This window comes from Pipistrellus hanaki (assembly GCF_964339955.1).
Source record: "Pipistrellus hanaki genome assembly, chromosome: 6".
Taxonomy (NCBI): domain Eukaryota; kingdom Metazoa; phylum Chordata; class Mammalia; order Chiroptera; family Vespertilionidae; genus Pipistrellus; species Pipistrellus hanaki.
Window position 1 is genome coordinate 67,581,297 of NC_140508.1, and position 18,632 is coordinate 67,599,928.

Below are 18,632 nucleotides of genomic sequence, written 5' to 3' on the forward strand. Positions count from 1 at the left end.
CTCTCGAGGAGTCCTCTGCTTACAGGCTCCCTGGACTCTCAGCCCCTCCCGTTCCGGGTTTTAAGGGGAAACCTTCCTTTTGGGTTCCTGAAGCTGGACGGGCGAGAGGGAAGAAGGTCCTCGGACACCAGCTTCTGCTCAGGTATTTTCTTACTGTGGCAGCAATGGATCACAGCCAGCTGTGGACGTGGCCGAGCCCCTGCTTGTGCTGTTTAACGGAGAAATAATAATCTTAAACCAGTCACACAAATCACCAGCATTTATTTCCTGGGTCCCAGGTGTTATTTATCTTGGTAGAAAGGAAGGACAGAGTTGATCAGGTAGTTTTGAGCACGAAAATCCCTTCCCTAAAACTGGATCTGTAAAGCTCCAGGAGGGAACCTCAGAGCTGCGTAGATGCGCGGAATTTAGATTAAAATGGCTTTCACAAAAAAGTGAATTGTCAGCTCCTTCCCTCTCTGCTGAAAAGGGTTTACAATTTTTTAAAGTTTCTTTTTTAAAAAAGGGACCGGATCAGAAGGTCTTGACCGAGACGGTTGGTTTTGGAGACGAGGGGGCAGAACTGGGCCATGGCGCCCGCCCAGGCTGCCCAGGAGAGGAGCCGCTGTGGGTGGGCCGCTCCCCCGGGTGAGCAGGCCCCAGCCCCCGAGGCTCAGTGCCCAGTGAATAAATAACATCCTGTGGTTACAGTGTCTGAGAAGTGTACCTGGGCACGGTGAGGAGGTGGCAGCGTGGAGCCTGTGGGTGTGGGCAGAGGGCCTTCCCAGGGTGAGGGCCTCTGGGGTGCCTCAGTCTGACCTTGCTTGCCTGGAACACGGGGCTCAGAAGAGGCTGTCGGGCCAGTGCCAGGGCTCCCTGTCCAGGTGGGGAAGCAGGTCTCTCTTCCAGCCTCCTTGGGCAAGGTCAGACTCAAGATGAGGTGGTCCCGTCACTGCTCGCAGGCTGGTTGCTAGCCTCCTTGTCTGGGGCACCTGCCCCCGCCTGTCCGTCTGGAGAGAAGGGGAAGAGGAACATATACACAAACGTAAAGCACAAAAGGAGAGAGGGGAGGGCCAGCCAAAATGGTAACAGTGGATGAGCCCTGGGTGCAGGAAAGGAGCCGGCTGAGAGGTGGTGGCAGCCGGAGGGAACTGGAGCCTTGTCTCTAACATTTCAATGCTCACAAAGAAAATGCATGTGGCATTACTAGCATCATTAACTAACTTAAAGGCCAGGATCATGGATGGATGCTAAAAGCAACAGGCGAAGGGATGTTAAGGATCAAGGGCTGTGCAGGTTCTCCAGGAGGAGATGGCACCTGGGAGGCCCCAGCAAGTCATGGGTGCTCAGCGAATGGTAGTTCTTATAAGAGAGAAAAGAGCATTAGAAAAAGACATCAGACCAGGCCAGTGCAGGAGGGTACCAAGGTATGGCCTGCATCAGGGTTAGGGGTGGAGTCTACGACTGTTTCATTCTGCGGTGTCCTCACCAGACCAGCCGAACCTCCCTCTCTGGCCTCTGTCTTTGCATCCTCAGGCTAATTCCCACAACTAAGAACCACCACCCTATACCAAGCGCCATGTAACCCACCCAGCAGCTGGGGGTGTGATTAGGGGCTTGATACAGGTGAGAAGACCGAGGCTCAGAGACGTGAATTGATTTGCCTGAGATCAAGTGATGGAGCCAGTGCCATTTTCAGGAAATTCAACTCCTGCCAAGCAGCATCGCCGGGGTTTATAAAGGCCTGTCACCATCCACACGGCACCATTTTGCCCTTGGGAAGCTGGTGTTAGTAGGAGCCAGTGGTGCAGGCAGAAGTTGGACATCTGTCTCTCTGCCAGGCTGCCTCCTATCCTGGGTGATGCTCGTACAAAGGCTTGGTCCCGGAGGGTCCGTCTGGCCCCCCCCAGAAGCCTGACAATTTAGATGGCACTTTGGGCAAGTTTCCCACGTTGCAATGCCTTATTTGGGCCTGTGCCTCCTGCCCCAGCAGGTAGGAAGCATCTTGTTAGATTCCATAGCAATCTCTGCTCTGCCATTTCCTTGCTGTGGAATCCTGGGCAACATTTAATCTCTCTGAGCCTCTGCTTCCTGATCCTTAAAGTGAGGATGATGACACCTCTACCTGTTCATGAAGGGGTGTGCTGGGACTGCCTCAGCCAATGGTAACGCTTCCTCTGTGCCAGTCCCGGCTCTCCTGGCCCGAGGAGAAGGGCCTTAAGCACTTTCCTCTCCAACCAGCACCCTTGGGACTTTTGGGGCCCATTTGAAGATGTGTCACAGCTACCCACTGGCAGGCAGTGTCCTCATTCCTTAGGTCTTGTCTGTTCTCAGTATAGGGCCAAGGAAGGAAAGGTTTGTGCTCCTCACATGAGGAGGTATCGGGGAAGACAGGTTTGCACTTAGCATGCTGTGCATCCATCTCCTGGGAAGCTCTAAGCCAATATTCTGAGCAGGAGGATCAGACTCTGATTGCTGCTCCCTCGGTAAGTGCCGGACTGAGCACGGAGGGCCTGCCTGCGGAACTGCTCAGAGCAGAGCTCCTCGGCCAGTCTGGCCTGCACTCCACCATGAGGGCTTCACTTCCTTGAAGTGGGCACTCTTCCTTTCTCAGGTCCTTTTTAATGCCAGGCACCCTGGAAGGAAAATGCACCTGCTAGGAGACCCCTCAGAGAGTGTGAATTGGATGGAACAGGTTTTAGAAGGGACTGGGCCCATGACGAGTGGCTGCAACTGGTAGAGGGAGACTGACACAGCTCACCAGAGCTGCGGGTACAGAGGCCTGGCAGCATGCCCAGGCGGCAGCTGGACAGTGAACAGCCATTGACTAGGCACCTCTACCATGTTCCAAATGTTGCCAGGCACCACGGGCACAAGACAAAGATGCTGTGTGGGAGAAGCTCGCAGCTGGAGAAGGGGCACTGTGCTGAGTGCCATTAGAGGCGAGAGGATGTGCCTGCCCCTGTGGAGAGGGCGTGGCCAGGGAAGGCCTCTCAGCAGAGCAGCTGGGTTTCTGAGGAGGAGGGGGAAAGCCAGGGAGGGCAGGGCATAGGAAGCAGGGTGCTTAGCCCGTAAGGGGCTTTTAAGAACAGAAGCACCACGGGAGAACGATGAGCTGAGGCGAGCAGGTGAGATGGGTGGAGCTCGTGTGCCTGCGTAGGGAGTGTGGGCCACATGATAAGGGGGGGCTGACAGAACAGAGAAGGGATGTGGGTTGTGTCCCTTGGGCCAGGTGCTGGGGGAAGCCAGGTTCTCATTCTGTTAACTTGCTGGTGACCCTGAGCAAGCTACCCACTTCTCTGCACATACTTGTCCAGATTAAATAACATGACAGGGTCGGCCCATGCCCCCACAAAGTCATCTCTGTTCTATACTCAGGGGAAGGAGGGAGGGAGAGGGGCATCACCGAGGGGACAGCAGATACGGTTTCCTCCACTCATTCAGCCTGTGGTTGCCAGACACCTGCTCTTGCCAGAGAACAGAGGCCCCTGCTCTCCTGGAGCTCATATTTAAACCCAGGAGACCTCGTCAGAGTGCTGAGGAGTCATGTGACCAGGGAGGGCCAATTGGAGCTGCCAGAGAAAGCCCCTCTGAGCACCTGGTATCTGAGCTTGGGCATGAGGTGGCAGCCACAGGGCTGGGTGGCGGCTGTCTAGCAGCGGAAACGGGGAGACGTGCAAAGTGCTGAAGGGTTCTGACCTGCCCCCTCCAGCGCCAGCTCGCCCATGTCTCCAGCCAGCTTCCTCACACTCACGGCCTCCGAGTCTCCCTGGATGTCAGGGACCGCATTCCGACGGCCTGTCCGGTCACAGGAGATGAAGTCCGAGTAGGAGGACTCGACCTCCATCATGCCTGTCGCATCGTTCGTCAGGCCTGTGGGGACAAGAGCAGGAGGGCCGTGAGCCCAGGTGCATTTGGCAGGGAAGACACAGCTCTGGTCTCCAACGCCAATGTCTTGACAAAAATGTAGTTTGGAGGGTGGATCAACAGGACCTGGTGTTTGAATGATGGGGAAGAGAGCTTTCTGAGATGAAAAGCGGACAGAAGTGTGGTTTCCTGAGAGGGGGAGTGTTTTGGGGAGTGACGGCAGATGAAGATTCAGAGCTCCATTTGACCATGTTAACTCAGAGATGCTGTGAGCCCTTCAAGGGGAAAGGCAGAATAGGCCAAAGAGAGATGGGGCATGGCATGGGGAGGAGAGGTAGAAGATTAGAAGTCAAGGCCACAGATTTGGTGACTAACCCTGGTTAGTTGTATAGCCTAGCAGTGTTTCCCAAACTTTTGACATACGTGTACCCCTTCTATAATTGTCGTAACGCTGAGTACCTCTCGTACTCATGAGAACGTAGAATTAGGCGCAGCTAAGCACGGTGCAGTGCATATCCCCACCAAACTCTGGTGCAACGCATACCCCCACCAAACTCTTCCCATACCCCTGGGGGTACGCGTACCACACTTTGGGAAACACTGGAGAGAGAAGAGAACCATACATATAAAGAGCCATATACATTTGAAAAATTATGTGGGAATCATACTATACATTATATTTTATAGCCTACTCTTTGGAACGCTCTCCAACATGTTATTGTACCATGATTTGATCTGTCCCCTAGAAAAGAACATGGAGGACACACATATGAGCCTAACCAGAGGTCAAGGGCAACAGGAGTGAGGAGGGGTGGGGGATGGGAATGGGGGGATGAGAACAAATATGTGATGCCTTAATAAAGAAATTTTAAAAAATTAAATTAAAAGAATAATAAAAAGAAAAGAACATGGAGGTACTTTCCAATTTCACACCATTACAGACACTACTAGGTCTTTATGTAAATCCTTAGAGTTTATTCCTAGCATTGCTGAGCTAAATGGAAGGATGAAATAATTTTAAAACATTGTTTTGACACATTTCCAAGTTACCTTCCCAAAAGCACAGTGGGACACTTAGGGGTGCCGACTGCCCATGCAGTCAATAATCCGCATATAACCAAAGTCAGCCCCTGCATACTCAGATTCCCAACTGGCAGGTGACCCTGAAGAATGCAGGTCTGAAATGTGTGGGTCAATTTAAAAATACGCATGTAAATCGACCCACACATTGTTCAAGAATCAACTGGTAATGACAAAAACAATGAGGGAAAAAACCTTATAAATTCATTGCTGTTCTATTTATATTCCCACTAGCAGCACACAAGACTGTCCATTTATCTGCACCCTTACCAACAAGTATCGCCATTATATGAAAAATGCCAGTGTCTGTAGGGTGAGGATGTTTGCCCCATGTGGTCAGTAATGGCGAACCGTAGGGGGTCACCTGTAAGTCCAGCAGGAAGCCAGGCATTACATGAGTTATAAAGTATTCATAAAAAGAAACGCACCAGATGGACCCGTACTGACATAACCGTTTATCTCAGAACCCTTGCTAACTGCAAAAATGTAGGTTGCAAAACAACACCTAAAATAAAACCCAGTTTCTGTGGTGAAAGATAGCAGATAGGAGCTGAAACACACACACACAAAAGCAACTGTCAAGTATGATTCTTTGGGACTAAAAAGAACTTTCCTTTCTAAGACAATATTTTTGTAAAGGTAGAAGTTTTTATCCGTTCAAGTCATTGTGTAATGCTTTCAGAAGGTAAGTGACATTGGCAGAAGTGCCCCAAAGTGCCTAGGGTGGGGCTCGGTAAGTGCTTTGGGGATTGTGTGTGTGAGAGAGAGAGAAGGGGAGAGAGGAGAAAGGGAGGAGAGAAGAGGGCTGGCTAGAATGACATCACAGTATCTAGTTCAGAAAAGACACCTGAAGAATAAATTGGGGGCACTCAAAGATTACTAGGAGGTGTCCACTAGTAGGAAAAAGAGAGGGACCCTGTGTTGTGAACCTGGTTCTGCCACCGGACCTTGGGCAAGATAGCACCTGTTATCCCATCTGTTAAAGGCGGGGCTGCAGTCTGTCTAAGGTAATCCCCCCAAGCTCCAGCAGAGGGCGCGCCCAGCCTGGCCTTAGCTGCCTTGAGAGAGAGATTGCCCTAGTTGTGCTTTGTCTCCTCCTCAGCAAGAAACAACAAAAACCTCTCAGAAGTCCCAGAGGTGGTTCCTTCTGCAGGTCATAGACGTTTCAGTCCTGCACTCTCCCTCTGGGTAAACTGCCCAAAGCTTCAGAACAGGGGAATGGCCTGCTGCATAGCAGTAATAACAGAGTGTGAAAATGATAATTCTGACAATAAGGTAATATTTACCAAGTCATTCTGTTGTCCATACCTCACCTAACTCTCCCAACAGCTCTCTGGGGTCAGTGAGGTAAATATACAACCACAACCACGACTCAGAAAGATCTCACCTGGGCCCCTGGAGCTCGTAGGCCCAGCCTCTTCCCCCACGACATGCCTGTTGCCTGCAGGAAGGAGCAGGCCCTGTGCACCACACCATCTCCCCACGCCCTGCAGTCTGTGCTCCTTCCTCCAACCAGAGCAGTGGTTCTCAACCTTCCTGATGCCGCGACCCTTTAATACAGTTCCCCATGTTGTGGTCACCCCCAACCATAAAATTATTTTCGTTGCTACTTCATAACTGTAATTTTGCTACTGTTATGAACTGTAATGTAAATATCTGATATGCAGGATGTCTTAGGCGATTCCTGTGAAGGGGTCACGACCCACAGGTTGAAAACCGCTGAACTAGAGTGTTGGCTCCCAGAGAATAAAGATTTTTATTTAGATTTTCACCACACCAGACTGAAAAGCCTAATCCTGGCAACTAAGTCACATGCTCTGGCTGCTCCATCCTTGGACTCTTGACCAGCACAAAACTGACGTTCAATACTCCTCCTCAAATTAAATGTGAATTGGTCTGTCTGCCTTCCCACCATCCCTCTTTTCCTATCTGTGGGGACGACAAAGTGATAAAACGACTCCTCCGGGCTATTGCGAAATGCTCTGTTCACTGCAGGCTGCTGTGCTGATGTTCGTGCCTGTTACCGTTAGGAACTGACGCGGTGGGATGTACAGGCTCCAGCTAAAAGGAACAGGCACCCTGGGCGCTGGCTCCTGCCTCTGCCTGGCTAACTGCCTCTGCCTGCCTAATTGGTGCAGGAAGCTGACCGTCCTGGCTGGAGAGGGAAGTGTGCCAAGGTCAAAGCCCAATGCTGGAAACCACCACCCAGGCCGACAAGCTCTGGCTGCCCCACTGCATTCCCTCGGGGAACAGCGGCTCCAAAGATGGGCCTGGGGTTTGTGTCTGGGGGCTCTCTGGACCGCAGTGCAAGCACATTGTTTTGTTTTTCTTCAACATCTGTATTCTTCCCTCACTCTGTTCTTTAAAGTCAAAAGCCAATGTCCTCTGAGTTGGTCATTCTCAGACCGTTCATAAGAGTCTCAGCTGTCAGGACTTCTCTGGGGAGTAACTTGACAAGATGCATCAAGAAATCTCAATTTTCCCTTGATCCTTGAGCCTGGAAATCAGTATGTCTACTAAATCAGCTTACAATAACTTATTCTAAGAAAATAACCCCAGTTGTGCATGAAGATCAATGTACAAATACGTTCATCACAGTATTATTTATACTAGTCAAAACCTAAAGACACCAAAATGTGCTCCTAAATGGACAACAGAGACGTCTGTACATATTTAATTAATGCAAGTGAAATACTATTCAGGCAGTAAACTATTTGTGAATATTTTTTAAAAACATGGGGAAATGTTCACATATTAAATGAAGAAGAATCTCAATGACGTGGCCACATATATTAATACTATGTAATTCAATTATGAGTTATTTAAATACTTTTTCTATTTTCTTAATTTTTACAGTGAAAGCATTCACTTTATTTTAAAATTATTTCATTTTTGACTGTGTGTGCATGTGGTTTAAAACAGAAGAGCTTCTCACAGGCACCCTCCCTAGGCAAGCACTGTCTTATGTCCTCCAAGAAATACTCTATGCAATACACAAGTCCCATCACTCCACCCCTCCCTTCCTTCCTTTTTCTTCTTATTTAAAACAGAAAATTGTTTTCCATCTTGCTGTTCTCATTTACAAATAGACCCTGAAAACAATTCTAGATCACCTTGAAGTCACAGGTCACTGATCATATCAATAATAAAGCATGAGAATAGTCTATTGTTGTTGGGTGATATCAATAAAACTGTCCTTTTGACATTTTTGTTCAACTCCTTTGTTTTTTACTGTTTAATGATACATAGAAGGCCAAAACCTAAATACTTCCTTCTTTTGTGCTTATGGTGCTGAATGGAATGAAACTTCCACGAAAGTGGTGACCTGGCTGGCATGTGCGCCGCTATACCTGAGAGGCCTAGCACATAGTCGAAGCTCAATAAATGTTTGATGAATGAGTGATATTCTAGAAGCCAGGGTAGAAAGGGCCACAGGGTGTACAGCCCTGCGTCATAATGGTGGCCAAGGTCTGGCTCAGTCTCCATGCAGGAGGGCGACTGCTGTGGAGTCCCTTCCTCTCCCCCAGCTTCCAGGCTGAGATACACAGTAATCTCTAAGGCTCTTTAGTGCTGACATTCCATTCATTCTGTCTTCTGAGCACCTTCTGTAAGCCCTGCAGGCCCTGTGCCAGGTATGGAGTATACACTGAAGCCTAAAAAGACATTTATAATTTGAAAAGAGAAAAAGGTACTGACCAGGGAAATGAATCTACCACACAGACTGTGGTAAGTGCTGGGAAGAAGAAAACAGGCTCTCTGTGTGGTTTGGTTAAAGATCATATGGTAAAAATAAATAAATAAATAAATAAATAAATAAATAAATAAATAAATAATAAGGGGAGGCGGGAGGTGACCCAGGCAGAGCTAACAGACAATCTGGCCTCCGGTGATCTAAGATCTATCTTATCTGGAGCCTAAGAGTGATTCCCCTTCCCTCTTCCTCGCCCTCAGGAGGTGTTGGTGCCTTCCTGGGGTCTGGAAGCTTGTGAGGCACTAGCCTGACCCTGAATGCCCTGTCAAAAGAGAGGAGCCTTCTACTCAGGTTCCCAGACTCTCCCGCGTGGCCCAGGGTCAGAGGCTGCGGCTCCTGCAGGTGCCTGCTCTGGTGCCGGTTTCCCCAGAGGGAGCCACCTTCTCCCGGTTTTCATTCTCCCCAGCTCTGCCAAAAGCTACACAGTCTGTTCCAAGTCTGCAGCTGAGTCCTCAGCGCACAGCAGATTCCATTACAGCTCCAAATTGTTTTCCAAATATACCAGAAAGGTCATTTCCTGTTTTCTTTTTCTTTTTAAAAATTAAGTATTGTATTTGCAGAGACCATACGAAAAGAAAGCAGACGTTTCGTGGAGGACGCAGAGCGCAGAGTGGGACTTGGTCCCATGGGAGAGGGCGCCTGGGGGTGGGGCAAATGCTCTCGTGTTCCTCTGAGGGAAGGACTGTGCCCACGGAGCTGGCATTCCTCAACTCAAAGGGAGGCGGCCTCTCTGTGAAGGGCAGCCAGAACCAGAGGGGCGCTGAGGCGAGCAGAAAAGCCCCAAACCAAGCACATTCCGAGAACCTGGCAAAGGGCAGGCCGGCTGGTTCTCACCACGTGCAGCTGGAGTCACCAGAGAAGAGACATCCTGCCAGGGCAGTGCCTACTGCCCATTCAGAGCGCAGCCCCTTGGTGAGGTTTCCTTGGCAGGCAGGCAGGCAGGCAGGCAGGCAGGCAGGCAGGCAGGGCCTTGACCTCTGGAGGCCAGCCCGACAGCTCCAGGACAGGCAGTGGAGACAGGTTGTGGGGGTCCTCTCGGTGAGGGGAGAGCAGGTGCTGGAGGGTCCCCCATTCTGTCCTCCAGGGGCTTCCAGACCCCACATCCACCAGTGCCTCCTCCATCAGGGACCTTTGTGTTAGAGGCCCTGGGACCAGGCCTGGGTCCTCTTCTCTATTTACTCCCTGGGGTTCTTAACTTTTCCCTAAATAGCATGTGTTGACATCCTCAAATAGCCCCAGCATGTTTTAAGAGCTCAAGATTCCTGAATCTAACTGCCCAGTTAGTGTGTCCTCCGCTATCTCACCAGCAGCTCAGACTTCACATGGCAAGTCACAGCCTGCTCCGCCCGGCGACCCCAGCTCTGTGAGGCACATCTGTCCACACTGTCACACCGAAACCTGGGTCCCCCCCTCCCCCCACCTGCCTGTCACTGGTCCTGTCTCTTCCACTTCCCAAACAGAGCCTGAGTTTGCTCCACGTGCACCTCTTGGTCTCCACCATCTCCCACCAGCACCCTCGTCGAGTCCCTGTTTCCCCCTTGGCCTTCATCCAAGGTCTACTCTCTCCACAGGCAGCCAGGGTGAAGGGTGATGGCCTCAGATCAGGCACCAGGTCATGTGATTCCTCTGCTTCATTCAACCTCTGATCTTCTTTTATGTCACATCTGGCAAAACCCAAACTCTACACCAGCCCCTGAAACTCTGCGTGGGTCTGCCCTGCCTTCCTCTGTGACCTTCTGTCTCATTTCCACTCTCTTCTGGCCCATTTTGCTCTGACCACACTGGCCCCCGTTTAATTCCTCAAACCAGCTGACTCTTTTTGACCTCAGGTTCCTCATGAGACTGTTCTCTCTGCCTGGAACATTCTCTGTCACTCTGCTCTTTCCAGAGCCTCCTAAGTGGATTCTGGGCCTCAACGTTCCAAACTTTCCTGCTCCAGGCCCTGACACGGGGCCCTGCCCCCGAGTCCCTCTGCCCACCATTACTGTACGCCAAGGCCTGGCGGGTGTCCTGCGTGGTGCAGTGGCCACAGCAAGGACTGGGGTTACCTCAGCTTCTGACCCCACGGCTGAGTGACACCCGACTGCATGCTCCTCTTCTATAAAATGGGGGTGTTACAACTGCCCTGAAAGGTGATTGGGATTAACCAGAGCCAGCGTGTATGGAGCCCTTATCTCGTTTAATTTTACAGCGACTCTAAGAAGAGGAAGGGATACTCGTGTTCTGCCGAAGAGGAAGCTGATGTTAAGTAGCTTGCCCACTCAGTACTTTTAGGCTTGGAGGCATGGAGATGAATTCATCATACTTGCTACATAGTGAGGGTCTTTTAAAAAGACCCTTTTCTCCCCTTCATTCTCATCTATCCCCAACCTCATAAGAAGGTATTTCTGAAGGAAGAGGAAGAAAGCAATGAAAGTCCCCCAAAAAACATTCGATAAGGCGGGCGGAAACACACCCAGGTGCATTTTTACCCTTGCTTAAGCAAAATTCTGTTCAGATTTTTCAGCTGGGGTAAAAGTCTTTAAATCTTTTTAGTGACGTTGGGTTGATGATTCTCTGAATTCTGCCACCATCTAATGTCTGTTATCTAACATCATAGCAACGGTAAAATTAGTTTCAGGTACAAACTGTACAGCTCTTACCATCCCGGCAGCTACATTTCACCCTGGGCAGGCCTGGGGGTTGGGACAGTGACACAAACTCTTCAATCCCTGAAAGTCTGTGCTTCTCTGGAAAGAGGCAGACGGTCCAGCTGAATTACTGCTTGGAGACCATGTGGGGTCTCCCTGGTCTCCAGCTGTTTACGTACTATCAAACTTGGTGCCCAGTCACTGGCAGTTCCCATCCCAGTGTGGAGGGAGGGCAGGAAGGGAAAGTGAGGTCATTTCCAAGCAGGCCAGCCAGAGTCCGGGACGAACTGACCCCAGCTCTGCTCATGCCAGGCTGGCCCCTCTGGCGAGGTTCTTCCCTCAGGCCTCGGGGGTTTGAGTGTGGAATGCAGGGGTACATGGCCATCTCTATGGCTGCTCTGATACATGTCTCATTCTCTGACATTCCCCCTATCAAGAGGTGACTATGGATGGGCTGGCTTTGGTGACTTGCTTCTAAGAGAATACAACAGAAAGGACATCATGTGACTTCCAAGATGAGGTTAGAAATGGTGACACAGCTTCCATCTGGCTCTCTTGGGATGCTTCTCTTTGGAGCTTTGAGCTGCATCTAGGAAATCTGAGGCTGCTATGCTGTGAGGAAGCCTAAACTAACCTCAGGAAGGGACCACATCGAGAGTCCTGAGAAAGCACAGAAAGAGTCGGGGCTAGCAGCCCCTAGCTGAGCTGGCCCCTGGCTGCTCCAGCACCAGCCCCTGTCTAACTGCGACAGCATGAGATCCAGCCAGAACTGTCTATTCAAGCTGATGTCCAATTCCTGCCCACAGAAAGCCTGAGAGATAATAAATGACTGCGGCTGTTTTAGACCACTAGGCACTGAAGGTGAGGTGCTCCCAGGAATGGAGAACAGACCTGTAAGGGTATGTCCAGGTCTGGGGCCTCTCGTTCCTCCAGAGCGCCACAGAAAGCATGCCCCTCACCCACTGCGGAGAAAGAGAGATCTCATATCTCTGTAATGCTAACGAATTCCCCATTCATTCAGGCAACAACATTTAGCTGATCCTTCAGGGTGTACCAGGCTTGGGACTAGATGCCAGGCTATGAAAACAGTAAAGCACCACTGTGCCCTGAGGGGAAGTTCCTGGTGCAGTCAGGGAGCCCACATTAACACACTGTATACAAGATTCCCAGCCCCTGAGTCCAGTATTCCAGCCCTCCACCCCCCACCTCCAGGCACTGAGTCCTCATGGGGCTGCCAGCCCCCAGCCCAAGTATCCCGTGTAACTCCTATGGCCCTCAGCCTGAACCCCTTCTTCTCTGACTCAGCAGAAGAGATAAGACCTCCTTGTTTTGCCACTTGCAGCACTTTGACTTCTCCTTTCTGATAATCACTGCACTTGTAATTCACCCAAAAGTCAGCAAATGTGTACTGAAGTCTCCCACCAGCCGGGCTGACACAGGTACTGAGGCATTTGTTCTTATCGGTCGGGCCCAACTGGTTCCAAGAAGAGGAGGTACCCCGGCTCTCCTTGTTTGTCCCTGTATCCCCAGCACAGTTCCCGACACACAGAAGATGCAAATAAATAAACTCATGTGAACGAATTGATGAACAAATAAACAAACAGACAAAACAAGAACTTAAGAACATCCACCCTCTCAAGCCAGTGATTAAAATAACCATCTGAGTCCTGGCTCCTGACAAAAACAAACAATGATAATTAACAAAATAAAAATGGCTGCCATGTAGGGGTTGTATAGACTATACTTCAGACGTGGTAACAAGTGCTTTCTACATATCATCTAGTTATGTTTCAAGTAGCCCGGTGTAATTAAATCCCTTTTACACATAACTAGGACATACTGGACCCTGGGTCCACATCCAAGCCTTGCTGGCTCCTAGGTTCAAGGCCCCAAGGGTGGCACCTCTCTTTGGCTCAGGGAGGCAGGGGATGTGGGGCCCCTAGAGAAAGGTGAGCTTAAAGGGGCTAAAGTGGCAGGAGGGGACCGACTGGCAGAAGAAAGGGAGGTCTCTCCTTTGTTCTCATTCACATCTGTCTCCAGCTAGTCATCTGGCCGCCTAGAATTGACTCTAGTGCTGAGATTTACAGCACGTTCCTTCATTCCTTCAGTCATTCCTTCAGTCCTTCAAGTATGCCTCTTTCCCGCAATCACACTGACGGTGTTTTTAGAGGCACCGCGTTCTTGTGCCCTCCCAATAGAGAGCCCTCGGCATGAGTCACCCAAGGTTCTCCCAGTGACTGAATCAGGACTTGAATCTGCGTTTCCTCATTCCTGGTTCAGTGCACATTCTTTAGGATGGCACTTTCTGGTGATGGCTCTGCCCTGCTGTGGATAATACAGCTCTGTCTCATCCCCATCAGAGAGCTGTTCTGTTATCAAACTCCCTGCCTCTCTGGCTTTTCTCAGCTCAAATGGCCATCCCCACCTGGGTCAAAGAAGGTCACATCCTATATAATAAAAACCTAATGTGTAAATTGTTCCCTTGGGCGGTCGTTCAACCAGGAGTTCAACTGGAGACCGGGAATTTGACCGCTCGCCATGACGTGCGCTGACCACCAGGGGGGGAGGGCACAGAACATGGTGGGCATCAGCAGTGTGCTGTGACCTCTCGCCGGCTACCTGAGGCCTGCTACCTGGGAGCGGGGGTGACAGGGATGGAGGTGTGGTGAGAATGCTGGGTGTCCATTCCCCCTGCTCCCCTCCCCCGGGATGCCAGGGCTCAGGTGCCGGGTGCCTGTGAGAAGCCCACCCCACACCCACACGGTGTCTTCGGGTGAGCCAGGCCACAGCCGCAGGGATCACAGGAGCCAATTGGGCTCCCTGTGGATTCACCCAGGAGCCAGTGTGCAAGGCCGGCTGGGAGAGAGCCGGCTCCTCACCGGGCTTCCATGCAACGCCACAGGGCAGCCCAGAGGCCAACACTGTGCCCCAGCCCGTGGCGTCCAGCTGTGCTTACCGCATCTCTGCATGGGGAATTGGGCACCGTGACTCAGGCGGAGGGGGTATGTGGGGACCCGGGGGGCCAGGTGCTGCCAGGGCCCAGAGGTCAGCTGGGACCTGCCCTTCCACGCCAGATGCTCACGCTTTTATCACCGGCCAGGCCTAGGGACAGCACCTGTACACAAATTTTGTGCACCAGACTTCTAGTACTATAACAATGGGGAAGACGGACTTTCAGAGTGATTTACTCAGCACCTACCACAGTGCTTGCTGCACAGACCTAATAAATGCTCCCTAAAGCATTTATTAAAATCCAGTATAACACAGCAATGCTTTCAGTATTATAATATACAGGGCTGTTTGTTCTACACTAAACAGCCCCTTGTTTTTTTTTGCTTATTTATTTTCTTCTAAAATGCCTTTTAGTTTTAGTTTAAGCTTGGTGGTTAAGTTCATGTGCTCTGGTGATGTATCACTGAGGTAAGCGTGATCACTTATTTACTGTGTGATCTCTGCAAAATTACTAGATCTCTCTGTGCCTCAGTTTCTCCCTATGTAAAATAACAGAACCAATCTCAATGGAGGGTTGTGAGGATTACATAAGATAATGTGTATAAAGCATTTAATTCTGTCCTTGGAAATGGTAACCCAGATTGAATTTTAGGTCTCAATACTGTTCTTGATGTTGTCAGTATAGCTGTCTTGTGAGCTATGGACCCCAAACCTGAAAATTCACATAATATGTTCAGTATATTAACAGGGGTAGGGGGTACAATCTCATGACTGGACTTTCGAACACCATGGGATGGCTCTGAGTTTTAGTAATACTAAGTAATTTGTCCCAGTTCACTCTGAAGAGAAAAACCTAAAGGCCTGGTTAGATCTCACCTGACCCTGGTATCTGACAGGCTGGTGCCCAAGGGTACACAGTGGCCCACAACACCTTATGCTCTCTCTAGACCAATGGTCCTAAAAATTCAGAGGTCACAGACACACCTGAGAATCTGAGGAAAGCAATGAACATTCTGCTCAGAAAAGGGTGTGTGTGTATGTGTGTGTGTGTGTGTGTGCGTGTGCGCGCGCGCTTGTGCGTGTGCACAAAGTTGTATCCACAGTTACAGGGGCTCCGAAGTCCCAGAAGCCAACCATAAAGCTCTGGTTAAAAAATCCCAGCTCTAAATTCCCTACAACCCAAGCACTCTCAAGGTTCGGTGGCTCTAGCCTCCGACGTTCCCACAGCAGCTGAAACCGAAGGCCCTTTGCAGGCCTGCCCTCTTAAACTGGCCCTGGCCAGATAAACAGCCCTGGGAACAGATTGCCACATCCTAATTACTACAAACATCTGCTTCCAGGGGATTCCCAGGGGCACTGAGTCAGGACAGGACGCAAGCCTGGCGGTTTGGGCAGCTACTGCATGGCAAGGCCCAGAAGCCCTGCTGAGAACTTGCTGGGGAGTTCCAGGTCCAGGGCAACTGCCCACTGGAGAAGGGGACTCCTGGGAGAGGTGTGGGAGGACAGCTAGGCCATGAGGGGGAATTCAAAGGAGCTGGAAATCCCCCAAACTCCCGGGATTATCAGGACTTGAACAGAGAAACAAAGGCTGGAGACTACCCTAACTGCAAGGAGATGGCACGGAAAGGGGGTGGGCGAGTAGGTGGGCGAGTAGGGGCGTAGGGAGGTGGATGAAGCATGAGTCACAAGCCGGTAAAAACTATTAACTTATGCCAGAAATGTTTAGATGCCATAACAATATAAACACTGACCCAAGGTGGCCATACCTCCAGGCCACTCATGTTCTACGAATTGCATTTTTCTTTCAACTAGAGGGCCCTTGAGCCATCTCTCCAGCAGTCCAGTGGGCAGTGCTCGTTTCTCTGGGCTGGGTTTTGCTTGCATTTGTTCCTCTATCACAGCATTAAAATTACCACAGCGTGCCCTCGTCTTTGTGAAAATAGCTTTATGGCAAACAACTGGTAGACGGGAAAGTTGACATCATACCCGTATTTGTAAAAACTCCTGTGTATGATTCCATCTGCTCAAGCAGATGGCTAAAGAAGCCATTCTCTTTAAGCCATCAGAGGCAATTTCTCTTCCTGATGCTATAAAGAAACTGTCTGTAAATGGAATCATGACTGTGAAATTGCAGTGTTATGTCATATAACTTTTAAAAAGAGTCATCCTGCCGTTTCTCCATGGGGCCAAAATTCCTGGCTAATTTCATGTGGCGCCTCCGTCTTGTCTTTCTCCAAACAGAAATGAAGGTTTTTAGGCGAACACTCGTGACGCCACAGCGGAGCGGTGTGGACAATGTGACTACCCACCTGGTTTAGTCTCTTTTTCCTGCTCGCATCTCTTCAGATTTTCCACTGTTGACAAATCAGTGTGGAAATTCTAAGGAACCAGAAGAAAAAAATAGTAATTAGAGCCCGTCATACTCCAGGGTTGTACACTGAAAGAATCTTCTGGGAAGACAAGTGAACAATATCTAACAACATGTTAAATATGCACATCCTTTGGATCAAACACCTGGGAATTTATACTATAGATAGAGTCACATGAATAAAAATATGTGCAGCAAAACAATGTGGAAAAGAAAAAAAAAAGAGGAAGAAACTTAAATGTTAATAAGAAAAGAGTTAAATTATGGTGTATCAATACAATGAGAAACTATAAAGCCATTACAAAGAGCGAGGGAGATTTTGTTGTACTGACACGGAGAGATGTGCATGCTGTGTTGTTAAAAAGTAGCATAAGATGGGCTATATTATCACTCTTTTAAAGTATGAACATGACTATGCTTTAAAAAAGTGTATATATACTTTTTTTGTATCTACATAGAAAAAAATGAACTGCAAACTATAAACGGTAGTTTCTCTTAGACTCAGAAACTGGGGGGGAAGGAATGAAAGACATTCACTTTTTACATTAACAATTTGTTTTGATTGAAAACTTTTAAAGAGGCATGCACAACTTTCATGATCATTATACATATGGTCTATCTACAACTTAAAAATAGCAAGGGTGAGGGAAAAAGACATTTCTAGACAAAGAATGAGCAAGTTCAGAGACTCAAGAACATTCTCCAACAGAAAGAAACTGAACACAAAACAAGTGAGATTTTAGAATCAATAGTGAGCAAAGAAATTAGTAATTGTATTGGTAAATTTAAAGAAGTACTGATTAAGTAAAATGCAGCTAATGAGATAAAAAGAAATTCAACAATATTTGACAGTATTACATATTTTATAGGAATAACATTGCAGATGGAAGAAAGAGCAGAATTTAAAAAAATTTTAGAATTAAAACTTTTTAAGGTTCCCGATTATACACAACAAACACAGAAATACTGTTTTACTTTAGACAAATATTCGTGATGCCTATTGAAATTTTAAAGGTAAAATAACAAAATATACAAACAGGATGAATATATTCCAAACTAGCTAGCATGCTTCTGGATAGAAAAGGCTAATTATTAAAAAATGTCAATCCCTCAAACCTGGGACCCTTGAGTCTACAGACCGAAGCTCTATCCACTGAGCCAAACTGGTTAGGGCTAAACATGTCTTGTATTTTTTAAAATGTGAATTATTACTAATGTGAAAAGTAATAAATATTTAACTTGCCAGCTAAAATTTAAGGCTTCTAAGAGTTTAAAGTTCAAATTAAGTTGGGAGAAATTATATTGTTGTGATAACAAAATGCAAAAGTATAAAAATTTATTTTTGAGAAAATAATTCTTGTATTTTCTCTAGAAAAATTAGTAATTCAAATATATTATAGTCCATGTGGTAAAATTTCAACCTATGTCCAATTAAAGAAAGAGGATTAATTCTATAGTCGCAACCAAATTTTTAATATAAAAACCAGTTTAAATTTAATTGGTATAGTTTAGAATTATTACAAAAAGTACCTAATATTATTTTAGGTCATAATAGGTTAAAGACCTAAATATTATATTATGTACTTTTTGTAATATATTTAATAATCTTTCCAAGTTTAATTTCAAGACTTCAATTTTAGGACATTCCAAGGGCCCTGGGTAATTCAAAAGTTTATTCTCTCTTCTTTAAAAAATATTTTTAAACTAAATTAGGCCAAGCTGATATACTTGAAATCACATGGAAAGCTTTATTAAATAAAAATTAATAACCATATTTTATTTATATACATATATTTTAAATGTTATAAAGATTTCAATCTGTAAGGGGGGGCAAGGAAGGATTGTTGAATGTTTCTTAAGCAGAATCAGATAATTCAGAAGCAAAATTTATTTTTTTATTTTTTATATATTTTATTGACTTTTTACAGAGAGGAAGGGAGAAGGATAGAGAGTCAGAAATATCAATGAGAGAGAAACATCCATCAGCTGCTTCCTGCACACTCCC

The 18,632-nt window shown here is 48.0% G+C and overlaps 1 protein-coding gene across 3 annotated transcripts in view; it reads right to left on the reverse strand.

Annotated features, from left to right (window-relative positions):
* Window positions 1-241: 241 nt before the first annotated feature.
* PKIG (cAMP-dependent protein kinase inhibitor gamma) overlaps window positions 242-18,632 on the reverse strand; it is a 66,019-nt gene continuing 47,628 nt past the window's right edge. For all 3 annotated transcript variants that reach the window (XM_084888774.1, XM_084888772.1, XM_084888773.1), the window contains exons 2-4: window positions 16,569-16,638; window positions 3,679-3,852; window positions 242-989 (exon numbers count right to left, since the gene is read on the reverse strand). In XM_084888774.1, coding sequence (XP_084744900.1) covers window positions 910-989; window positions 3,679-3,829 — 231 coding nt within the window. In that variant the 5' untranslated portion in view covers window positions 3,830-3,852; window positions 16,569-16,638 and the 3' untranslated portion in view covers window positions 242-909. The remainder of the gene's footprint in view (window positions 990-3,678; window positions 3,853-16,568; window positions 16,639-18,632) is intronic.